Source organism: Nansenia antarctica (assembly GCF_963989245.1).
Source record: "Nansenia antarctica genome assembly, chromosome: 6".
NCBI lineage: Eukaryota > Metazoa > Chordata > Actinopteri > Argentiniformes > Microstomatidae > Nansenia > Nansenia antarctica.
Genome location: NC_137676.1, coordinates 32,009,556 through 32,022,055, shown reverse-complemented (window position 1 = coordinate 32,022,055; position 12,500 = coordinate 32,009,556). Strand labels below are relative to the sequence as shown.

General features: G+C 47.8%; 1 protein-coding gene across 1 annotated transcript in view; it reads right to left on the bottom strand.

Moving 5' to 3' along the window:
* The window catches only part of prdm16 (PR domain containing 16), a gene marked incomplete at both ends in the record, with an annotated part of 201,750 nt that overhangs the window by 12,359 nt on the left and 176,891 nt on the right, over positions 1–12,500 (bottom strand). Inside the window, 6 exons of the mRNA XM_080533968.1 lie at positions 2,007–2,094; positions 2,526–4,200; positions 5,250–5,439; positions 5,978–6,143; positions 6,297–6,498; positions 9,834–9,936. Coding sequence (XP_080390094.1) covers positions 2,007–2,094; positions 2,526–4,200; positions 5,250–5,439; positions 5,978–6,143; positions 6,297–6,498; positions 9,834–9,936 — 2,424 coding nt within the window. The remainder of the gene's footprint in view (positions 1–2,006; positions 2,095–2,525; positions 4,201–5,249; positions 5,440–5,977; positions 6,144–6,296; positions 6,499–9,833; positions 9,937–12,500) is intronic.

The following is a 12,500-nucleotide window of genomic DNA, read 5'->3' as shown; positions in this document are numbered from 1 at the left end:
GTGTGCGTGTGTGTGTGCGTGTGCGTGTGCGTGTGGTATTGGAGTTTGAGAGAGACAGAGAGAGGAAAAAACAGACAGAATGAAAGGGAGAATGAGAGAGAGAGAGAGAAAAAAACAGAGAAGGAAAGAGAGCAAAGGAGAGAATAATAAAGAGATTGAGAGGGAGAGAGAAGAAGGAAGAAAGAAAAGAAAACAAGAAATAAAGCGGTTGAGAGAGAGAGAGAGAGAGAGAGAGACGGACAGAGAGAGAGAGAGAGAGAATAGGGAAGAGGAAGCGGGGAGGAAGCTGTATATCAGGGGTTGGGGCTCTCGATTGTGCTGTTGGGAGTCACCCCTCTGACCTATCGCACGTTGGCAGATACTCTAGGAGCCCCCTGGGGATTGACGGCCCCAGCCCAGGGACTTTGTTCCCAGCATCACTCCCCCCCCCGACCCCCCACCCCCGCCCCCATCTCCCACCATCCCCGGGCGGAGCCACGGCGAACAGGCCTGAGCGCTCAATGAGCCATTCAAGCACCCTGACGGGAACCGTACAATATAGTTTAAGATCACCCCTCACTGATACTACTGCCCCCCCCCCCCCAGCCCTGCAGAACAAAGGTCCTAGCTATGTCGGTTTATTGGCCGAAACGGCTCACATCCTTCCTTGTTGTGGGATACGCGGAGGAGCCACAGAGACAGACGTGTCGTCTCAATTTTTGTATTCACGGTCTGGGGGAAGGGGGGGGGGGGGGGGTAGCAGGGTTGGGGGCTATGTACCATTTGTAACGTTCAATTTGGTCATCCGACCAACTTAGCGCCTGGCATTGAGATGAGTAAGCGGAGGGGTTAGAGGCTGGATGTTGTTGATAACAGCAGGGGTTTATGGGGGACTGTGTAGTGAAATCTACACTCAAAAGCCAGGTAATGTTCAATGGACGTTCGTACGACCAGCACCGTGTCAACCCGATGAAGAAGTGAAATCCCTTTTTCCAGAGTATATTAGGTGTGTGTATGTGTGTCTGTGTCTGTGTATATATCCCCTGATACTGTACAGTATGTGTATTAATGTGTGTTGTGTGTGTGGGGGGGAGGGGTGCCTGGCTTTCTAGCTAACTAACAATTGATAGAGGACCAGATTTCCAGGTCAGATAAAACAGTTCCCAACAAGAGCCCCCCATTCTCCTGGACACAAACACAGGATGTCCTTGATGGACACGCTGCTATTATCTAGCCAGCCAGAGAGAAAAAAACAGACCCAGTGGGAAGTTATTAGCTCTCAGTGTGCTCCGCGGCCTAGCGAAACAATGAAACAACTAAGTTTAGCATTACCAAGTGGCTCAGTGGGATAGCTCGCCTCGATTCAAAAGGGTTATTATTCTTCATATTAATACTTATCATTCCTCCGTATCACTATTTGGAAGGTGGGAAGGGTTCGGGGGACAGCTGAACAATGTAGCCCGTTTATCAAAGGCGCCGATTCTCAGGCTTTGGTCGTACCGTCTGGGGGCAAGGTGGAGGGAGGCCATGAAATACGGAGGCGCCATATCGTAAACAAAGGAAGACATCTTACGGAGCCCTTGAGAAAATAACATCAACATGGTGTAATGACTGGGCTGAATCTACCGCTGTGGGAATGTGCTCTTTGCACATAATACATGTCATGACAAGCGTACTGTATGTCTGTCTATCTATCTATCCATCCATCCATTCACTCATCTACCCATCCATCCATCCATCCACTCATCTACCCATCCATCCATCAATCCATACATCTATCCATCCATCCATCCATCCACTCATCTACCCATCCATCCATCCATCCATCCACTCATCTACCCATCCATCCATCCATCCACTCATCTACCCATCCATCCATCCATCCATTCATCCATCCATCCATCCATTCATCCATCCATTCATCCATCCATTCATCCATCCATTCATCCATCCATTCCACTGATAAGACATTAATAGTGAAACCTACTGCCATGGCCCTACAGTAAGACCAGGCGACTGTACCCTACCTGAGGGTGGAAGAGCAGAGGGGACGGCCTCAGGTATTTCTCCTTCAGAGCTCCCACAGGGTCTAGTAGCTTCCTCTTCTCCACCCTGCTGGACAGCAAGGCAAAGGGTTACGTACGAAGGTCAAAGGTCACCCCAAGGTCAAAGGCGAGACAACACCTCTCACACGGCGATTGACTATTACTGTGCTATGCAATGCAATGCGACAACGGCCCAGAGAGGAAATCTGTTAGGGTCAATACACAGGTCGATGTTATGGTATGATACTACAGCCAGAACTTTTACATAATAACCAGTGTATATTATGACTTGACCAGATAAAAATCATAGTTATAACCCTATGAAATCATAGTTATAGCCAATAAGTAGGTTCCATTTTTTTTCCTCGTCAGGTCAGGTGGGCAGTTAATACGGACCCTTTACACGGCAAGGTTATCGCGGACTTGATGAAAAACAGTGACAGATACATATTGAATACAGGATTCATTAAAGGGTCTCTGGTCTACTCGGGGCTGAAATACCTGTATATTGGGTCCATGAAGAAAGGCGAGGGTTTGGCGTAGTGCAGGGAGGGCTGCTGCTGGGGCGGCTGGGGCAGGGGCTGCTGGTGCTGGTGCTGGGGCAGGGGTATCTGATGGTGCAGGGCGTGGGGGTGCTGGGAGTGCTGGGAGTGTGGGTGGTGGCTGCCAGGGTGCTCCTCCTTGCTGTGCCCCTTGCCCGCTCCGTAGACGTGGTTCTTGCGGCTGTGCGACTCAGGGGCCACCCCGTTGTGGCCGGCCCGGCTGCGGCTGCCGATGCTCAGGTCCAGCGGCTGCTCCTCACCTCCGCTGAGCAAGAGGGGTCCGCCGCCACCCCCGCTGCTGCTGGTCGGGGTGGGCTTGCTGGGCGTGGGCGGGGCCGGCTTGGCTTCCTTGGGCTTGACGGTGAGGTCAAAGGGAGACTCGGTGGGGTTACACTGGCCGGTGGCGATCATTTTATGCAGCTGCTCGCGGGGCGACTTGGGCTCGGCCTTGAAGAACATGCCTGGGTTGAGGGCGCCCCGGTCGGCCGCGGCAAAGGGGTAGAGGGAGTGTGGGAAGTTGGGCAGGAACTGGAAGGGGAATATGGAATGGTAGGGTAGCGAGCCCATCTTCTTCTCCTGAAGGCCCATGAGGCCCGTGCCAAAGTACTTCTCTGCGATGGAGGCGATGGCCTTGATGGAGTCGGTGGTGGCGGAGGCCCCGGTGGGCGGCAGCGCCTGCTCGTCCGGTGGCGGGAAAAAGGAATGCTGGGAAGTGGAGGAGAGGAAGGGACGCTCGCAGGCGAGGTTCCCCAAGCTGGACATGGCCGACACTGAGCCGCTGCTTATGTCGTCGGTCCGACCCACCTCCTGACCTACCGGAGCCGTGCCTGAGGGCTTCCTCCTCTTGCCGGCCCCGCGCTCCCCGCGCTCGCTTTCGCCATCGCTGTCCAGGTCGGAGCCCGACGCCGTGCCCGTGGTGGTGTCCAGGTCCGTGCCGCTGGTGGTGTTGACGTCCTCCAGGTCGCTGCCGTCCGACAGCTCCGCCGCCTTGGCCTTGGCCTTGGCCTCGCCGTAGGACAGCAGGTCCAGCTTGGCCTCCCGCTCCTTCTCCTCCGCCTGGCCTCCGCTCAGACCTCCGTTGCTGCTGCCGCTGTTCATGGAGCCGATCAGGGAGAGAGCCGGGGGGGCGTCCAGGGGACTCCGCGGCAGCTTCCCCCCCCCGTCCTGACTGTTGTTGCTGCCCAGGGGGCTCTTGAGCAGCGAGCTGGGGGGAAGTAAGGGAGGCCGGGGGTATAGCGACGGGAAAAGCCCCGGGAAGCCGTGCGAGAGCGAGGGGAAGCCGTGGGGTCCCGGGGAGAAGGGGAGGCCGGCGTGGTGGTGGGGGCGGGAGGGGAAGTAGTCGGTGAAGCCCAGGGCTGAGTGGTTGAGGCCCGGGTGGTGGTGGTGGGGGTGGTGGGACTTGGACTTGGCCATGATGGGGCTGGAGCTCATGGGAATGCCCGGGGTGAACATGCCGCCCGGAGGGGCGTAATGGTTCTTGCCCTCGCAGAAGCGGCGGTGCTTGTTGAGGGAGGAGGTAGTGCTGAACATCTGGCCACAGTCCTTGCACTTAATCTGGGTGCGGCAGTCGGCGTGCATGCGCTTGTGACGACACAGGTTGGAGAACTGCGTGTAGGACTTGTGGCACACCTCACCTGGGGGGACAGGAGAGGACAGCCCACAGGGGCCTGGTTAAGCCCATTTAAACACTGTCACTAACTCAGGGTACCAAGGCAACAGGTCACATCACACATATCAAATGGTTCTAGAAATATATATATATACATATTTATATATATCTCAATAATACATTCAGAATTCTATATCACAAAGTGTCATGACATCTTTTTTCAATTGTGTCCTCTTGATGTCATTCTTGTATTCATCCACACAACATCCACAGAAATACTGGCAACAAACGGCTGTTTATCCATAGTGGATTATTATAATATCTATAATAATCATAATAATCATAATCATATAATAATCATAATCATAATAATAACATTATATACAGTATATTAATTTCTTTTATCCGTTATTTGACAAGTCACATTGAGATTTACAGCACTTTTCAACTGAGCCCTGGCCAATAAGGCTGCATTTCAGGGTACATTGAGGGGGTCATTACACATACGAGTTACAGACATACACATGTATATATATATATATATATATATATATATATATATATACATGTATATATATACATACGTAGGCCTATACATGCATAGGAGGACATGGATACACACAGAAAAGCAAAGCAAAAAGATAAGAGTTGGGCGGCATTCCTTTCAACGAGGAGCTGTGGGCAGAGCATTCCTCTCCTTTAACGGATCAGATCTACCTGTGCCATCCAACGATTACCACCCACCCCCCCAAGAGGAAACATATCCAACCAGAGGGGAAAGAAACGAGAGAGAAACAATAAACAAACATGAAAGAAGAGCGAGAGGGAGAGGAAGGAAAAGCACAACGACAACAACAAGAAAGAAAAGAAAAGAAAAGGGAACAAAAAAAATGCAAAACAAAATGGCGCTAAAAATAAAAGGCGTTGTCAATGGAGTAGGTCTCTAACCTATGGCATTGTGTCTGCTACTGTCACTGTCTCTGGCCCTGGCTGGGGTGGTTGGAGAGAGACGGAGGGAGGAGGAGGAGGATGAGGAGGAGGAGGAGGAAGGCCTCGGACGAGGGGGACTGGGACTAGATGTGGGGCTACGCCGCGAGGGCTCAGACTTACAGATGAAGGGTTTGACACTGCTGTGAATGTGCTTGTGCTGCTTGAGGCCCGAGGAGGTGGCGAAGGTCTTGCCACACTCAGGGCAGGTGTGGGCGCGCGCCCCTACGTGCTGCGAGCGGATGTGGCGCTGAAGGTTGCTGGGGTCAGTGAACACCTGGGAGACGGGAGGGGGGGACACGTTTACATCGACACACACACACGCACACACACACACACACACACACACACATACATACATACATACACACATGTATACACACACACAGATACTGTATAAACAGTATATACCAGTTATTGTCAGGAATCTCATTCAATCATTATTGTCAGAAATGTCATGATCCAAGCATTCAGTCTTGTGTTATTCAGTCTATGCCAGCTACTGTATGGCATCTAAAGAACATTCTGCCAGACTGCAGCAGCTCACTATGCAGCTAACCATGTGATATCATTCCTAGCCAATTGTCTTAGTGGAATAGTAGGAATGTTTAACTGAAAACATTGTCATCATCATGTCTTCTGCCATAAACAGACATACAGGAGTTAAGCCCAGACGATAGCTACATACTGTTACATCACATTAGTGAACAGATACTAGATGTTTGCCCCCAAAGTCAAGTGGTGGCAGTTACTGCAGTAGTACAGTAGTCGCTGCTACGGTAGAGAGAGCGCTTGTGTTTGGGTGCACAACTTACGTGCCGGGTGTGCTGTACCTTATCACAGTTTTCACACTCAAATCGCTTGCCGCTGTCATGGGACATCTGATGGCGGATGAGGTTGGACTTCCAGTTGAAGGCCTTGGGGCATTGGTCACACTTGTACTCACGCTCCTCCGTGTGCACGATCATGTGTTGGCCCAAACTGGGGAGGAGGAGGGACAGGAGGAGGACAGGCCGCAGTCGACCGTTCACAGTGGATCATTTAGTCATTTAGTCGTTATGTTCCGCCGCAAGCATATCATTTTAATGTGCGTGTGTGTGTGTGTGTGTGTGTGTGTGTTTAGGGGAGCTGTACCTGTACTCGTTAGGGAAGATCTTCTCACAGTCCTTGCATTCGTGGACGGGCTCGTCGCTGTCCTCGCGCTCCTGTTTGAAGTCCTCGCTCAGGGCGTCGAAGAGCGACCCGGAGCTGGTGCACTGGTACTTCTGGTGCCGCCTCAGCTCCAGCGCCGAGGTGAACAGCTCGTCACAGTCCTCGCACCGATACATCTGCTCGTCTACACACACACACGCACGCACACGCACACGCACATAGACACACAGACGCACACACTTTTATAGTGTTGCAGTTGCACTGTAAAAAAACATTGGTATGTGATCATCAAGAGACTTCAAGACATCCTCAAGAAAGACCAACTAGAAATCTCTAGAATGTTCCATGTATGGGAACAAGTAGGAACGGGTGGTCTCAATGGGGACCAGGTTGCGATGCCTGTGGGAGAGTACGTCCATTGCAGTTGGTCTCTGATTCCAGGGGAGAAAAATCAATCGACAAGTGTAGGCTCCCTCCCGCACCACGCTGGGCTAATCAAACGCGTGTTCAGACTTTTAAAACAACAACTCACCGATTGGCATTCACGTAAAACCAAAAAATCAATTAACAGTCAAATGTACCCTGCGCATATGCTCATATTAGCACGGCTAATTGCTCTTGATTCCACCCGCCGCTGCGGTCCTTCAGGTGGAGCCTGAACCCCTCAGCCCGCCGAGGGGAAAGCGTACGGCTCTGTTTTCCTTTTCCACGTTCTGATAACCTTTATGATATTTCTCACGACTAAAAGTCAAATGAATAAAAAAGACAGGCAGGCTGTTTCAATGGCAGGTTCCTGACTCGGATGCCAAGTTCAACAGCTCAGGCAAAGCCAAGGAAGTGTGTGTGTGTGTGTGTGTGTGTGTGTGTGTTGTGGCCGTTTTCCAGAAGAATGAGGCATGCCGAGAGTAGGTACGGGGGCACGTTGGCGCCCGCCCCGTGGTGATTGGAACACAAACAACCTGCCGTGCCCGCTCTGCCATGACCCGAGCGGGCATCGCTGGAGAGAGAGAGGCCCTCCGAGGGTTCCCGACCCCTCCCTCCATAACCATCCATACTGTCACGCTTACAACAGACCAGTTGATCCAAAAATGACTCGCAGTTCACGGCTCATCTGGTTTCTACTGTACATTGCCATTTATTCAGCTGGAACGTTTCTGAGGTATATAAAAGTGGAGCGAAAAGCAGCGTGTTGCAAACACGGACTTGAACAAATGACCCTCTGGTCGCTGGTCCGTAACGCTACAGCTCGAACGCTACGCTAAGGCCACCGCCACCATTTGCCCATATTTCACAGAGAGGGAGTGTTTTACTGGGAGTGAGGCGGTAATGTTCCGCTCCTCAGCGCTCAGATATTTATATGTGTCACCTTTGAAGGAGCGGCGACCATGTTTCCATGACAGACTTATAAAGCAGTTATTGAGGCTTTATTACATGTTTTTTATTGCACAAACGCTTTGTCAAATCAAACAACACTTTAGTCAAATGTGGGTTTCTTTTGGTGTGACTGGGAATCCCGGGTTTTGAGGGTTTCGTCACCCATGTCTTTTGACAAAGGCCCACCCTTTTAAAAAGAAAAAAGGCTACTGGAGTGTCACAGCAGTACACAAAAGGTCAGCATAGATAGCATGGCTAGATGACAGTTACAGAACACATGATGCCAGGTAAAGGTTGGCTGGCTTTAGGGGGCCATTATCTATGTGTTCCATCACTAACACTCGGGACTTGGGAAGGAATGTTTGTGTATTTGTGTGTGTGTGTGTGTCTGTGTGTGTGTGTGTGTGTGTGTGTGTGGGGGGGGGGGGGGGGCGGGGGCTCATAAATGGGAGACTAATAGCTCTCTGGGAGAAGTAGGGGAACACAATTATGTGCAGTTTAGCGGCTAATCTGGGAGCATGGGTGAGGTCTCAGGGGACTCCTCAAGCCCCACTCCAAATTCCAGCTCCGATAAGCCAGACGAGAGGAGTGGTGCACCGCCAAGCTCTCCATCTCTCTTTCTTTCTCTCGCTTAGTTACACTCTCTCACAGTCTCTCTTACACACACACACACACACACACACACACACACACACACACACACACACACACACACACACACACACACACTCTTTCCCTTCATCACTAATTTGCTCTTTCACTCTGTCTCAGGCGTTCCTTTTCTGTCTTTCACACACTCTTCCCGACGTGTCAGTCTGTTGCTTTTTTCTCTCGTCCTCTCTAAAAGACTCTAGCTTCTTGCGTCTACTCCCTCCAACCCTTTCACTCGCTCCCTTGTTCTTTTGGCAAACACATCTGAGGAAAAGCTATCTTTCGGAGAAAACATTTTGTATGCGTTAGGAAAAATGTCTACGGCTAACAAATACCTTGTTCTGTCTCCACGGTTTTTATAGTCCATGACAAGTTAAAGTAATCATGGTGGGGGTTTTTCCCCCTTGTACAGAATCACAAGCAAACACAACAAAACAATGTTACCTGACTACCCCACTTCACTCAAATAAGAGCAAGATGTTGAACATGTTTCAGCTGCACATACTGTATGCCTGCTTTTCTGCTTGAGTGAAAGTTTGAAAACCTTGATCAAAACTGAGTACCTGGATCAAAGCTGAGTTATGAGATAACATAATATGGACTTATTGTCTTTGGCATGCTGACAGCAATACAACACAGCAATACAGTATAGTACATTACTGGTGTTCTATAGACAAGGTCATTGTGTGGAAAAATACATTTTCACCTTTACTGCAGGATGTTGTGTTCTGCATTCAAATAATATTGACAATTAAAATGGATTTCTTAAAATACAAAAGATTCTTAAATGTCCCACAGCACAATATCACATTGAAGAACTAACTACGGGTTGTAGTGAAATATTTGTCAGAAGCAACCCATTTTGCTTCTTTCAAACTTGCAATAAGTTATTCATTTCAATACGAAATGCAATTGATTCGAAATAATACTATCAGCAATGTACTGATGCTTATGTCCAGGTGTAAGAAGAGTAATTTCCAACAAAATATAGAATGTTGTATTTCCATAAATAAATAATAATAATCACTTTTATCTTTACAGTCTTAAAAAGTATCATGTTTCCTGGGCGTACAAATACAAAGAAACGTGTGACCAATAGACATACGGACGCGATATCTAACAACCGAACGAGGCTCCCGCTGTCGGCCAGACCTAGGCCTTCTTATGTCCGTTATTGTTATTATAACGGTCAGACCTACAGTATAGGCCTTCTTATGTCCGTTATTCTTTTACAATTTGGTAAAGTCGATCTTCGTATTTAAGCCTACCTTAGTAGACTACATTTGCGTGAGAAGGTATACAATTCCCACAAACCAGACGGTGTGATTTCCAATGGTTAATTTCCAAAGGAGCTTCTACAGCAGGCTATGTGAAAGATGGGTGATGTTGCACTCAGAGTCTGGCGGCCTTACGGTTGCAGTGGCCAACAAAGCAATACAGGATGTTGGTTGGAGTTTGTTTAAAATATGCGCTAATGATGCGCATTAATCTTACCTTCCAGGTTCGGTGCCATCGATCCCTCGGGGAAGATTCCGTCCTTCATATAAACCAGCAGCTCCTCCCCCACTTCAATATCCCTAATAGCTTTATAATAAATCTGCAAAGGAGAAAAGGAGAGAGAGAGAGAAAGTGGTTATGACCAACAAAAAAGCTATATTGTCTGCATGAGGTCAGGATTGAATGAATTAATTCACAGCCAATTTATTAGGGTGATAATACATTGTATATATAATTCCTATATTATATACAAAAACAAATAATGAAAAATTAATCAATATCCCCGCACATATAGCCTACCTATTATCACGAGCATAGTGTCCGTTATATTGTTAGCAATAACAAATAGCCTATGAGAAATAGAGTTAAACGAAAATAACAAAGTTAACTATTTACTTTATTTATGCTACTATTCATAATTGACAATTAAGCGTTTTCGTTTCAATGTTGTTTTACAGTCGGCAACAATTATGAAAAGTAAGCTATAGACAAAACAGTATAGGTGCGCTTTTCAAAAACGGATCTTGCTCTTCATCTTATGGATATGTATTCACTCAAGTCAATCCAAATCGAAATTAAGATTTGTAACAGCCTTTATCAGCTTCATACTGTATGATAGCCTTTATGCCAACATTTGTGTAATTGATCACAATAGGATTCATCATCAATGCCAAACGTCAACATTATCTGCACGTCCTATTATTATAATGACTGACTATAGGCAACGAGGAGGCATGCTGATGTTGAATCCAACGAAGTGCAACGAATCCACAAGGTAAACATTCATCTAAAGACACATCCAGACCACCGTGTCATAAAATGAGCGTGTTTCAAATGTTTTCATATTCAAGGAATAAACAATGAAACGATATACCACAACACCACACAGTCTAACTGGACAGCATGTTACAGAGGAGCTCGCATACAGACCGCGGCAAGGGCCTGACATCATTTAGAAACACATTGAACATAACAAGAACAAATGCGGTTTGGATTTCTTTTGAGCGATTGACTCAGCAGGCCTATTGTGTTGTTGATTTGTATTTTAAAAGATGAATAGTACATGAGAATAACAACATTACAATATCGAAAACATGTGCATGTGAATATAGCTTATTTCAGTCGTTCACAACTTGTAGGGCACTTCAACAGAATAAATAATAATTGAATAGCAAATATGAGTGAATTTGGACACAAGTCGCCTCAAAACGGAATGTGCGGACGCATGGGGGCGCTCAGCACCAACGTACACGAGTTCCTTTCATTCATTCATTCTCTCTCTCTCTCTCTCTCTCTCTCTCTCTCTCTCTCTCTCTCTCTCTCTCTCTCTCTCTCTCTCTCTCTCTCTCTCTCTCACACACACACACACACACACACACACACACCACACACACACACACACACACACACACACACACACCACACACGCACGCACGCACGCACGCACACACACACACACACACACACACACACACACACACACACACACACACACACACACACACACACACACACACACACACCACACACGACAAAAAGGAGAGGTAAAACACACACAAGAATTGTAAAACTGTACCAACTCTATCCAAGACTTTTATCAGCCTTACGCTAGCCTATGTTGTGACCGCGTGGAGGTGTGCTCTGAGGGCAGGGCAACGGTTGATCACTGAACAAGACTCACAGACTTGAAAACCATGACAAGATACCTCATATTATGAATAATAACATTAATAGCAATATTATTATTTTAATGTTATTATTATTATTATTATTATTATTATCGTTATTATTATTATTGTTATTGTTTTTATTATTATTATTATCATCACTACTCCGTTACATTTACAAACAATGCAGCCTAGGCTCGGCGACACATCATGTTCTCTGACCTTTCTGTTCTCCGTAAGCCGGTAGAGTTGGGAAAGTTGCGCGGCGGTTGTTAGAGCTTCCAGTTGTAAGAGCAGGTCTGTCCCGGTGGAGTTGACAACACAACCCATAGTATCATTACACGAGAGAGACCGCGGCTCGGGGCGGCAAGGCCGGGAGAGAAAGAGTCTACGGCAGGCAGGCAGGCAGGCAGCGGAGGGTCGTCCCTGCTCTCTAGTCTAGTCAGCCCTTGATGAGGAGGGGAGCTCCTCTCATTAGTGATTCCCTATTGCCCCTCGGAGCGCCCGGAGTTAACCGTCGGCCACTCCTCCCCTTCTTATCTCAAACGAAAAGGATTGACTGATCTGCCGAGCAGACCCCTCCCCACATCCCCGTCTCCGCTCTGACCACAAGATTAATCTATTATTGATGGAAATAATGTATCTACCGCGGTCAAACACTTTTAAAACACACACACGAGCGATAAAGAGCCGGGTAGGGGCGCCGCCGCGCAGGAAGAAAAGCTGTGGAGACAAACGCTGAGCAATGTGTTTTAGTTTATGTTTAAACACACGTCGCTACACCTGTTTTTACTTGTTATCTTTCACCAGATGTTTTTCACAGTTTGTGCAAGTGTACATATATTTGTGCCAACGACGTAAACAATTACATGAGACATTTGTATACGCTCAGAACAATTGGTATCAAACCAACTTTGTTATCATAAATAGGCATGCTTGATGTTTTGAATAAACGTGCCAATAAATGAATATAATTGTTAAATGTGCACCCACACAG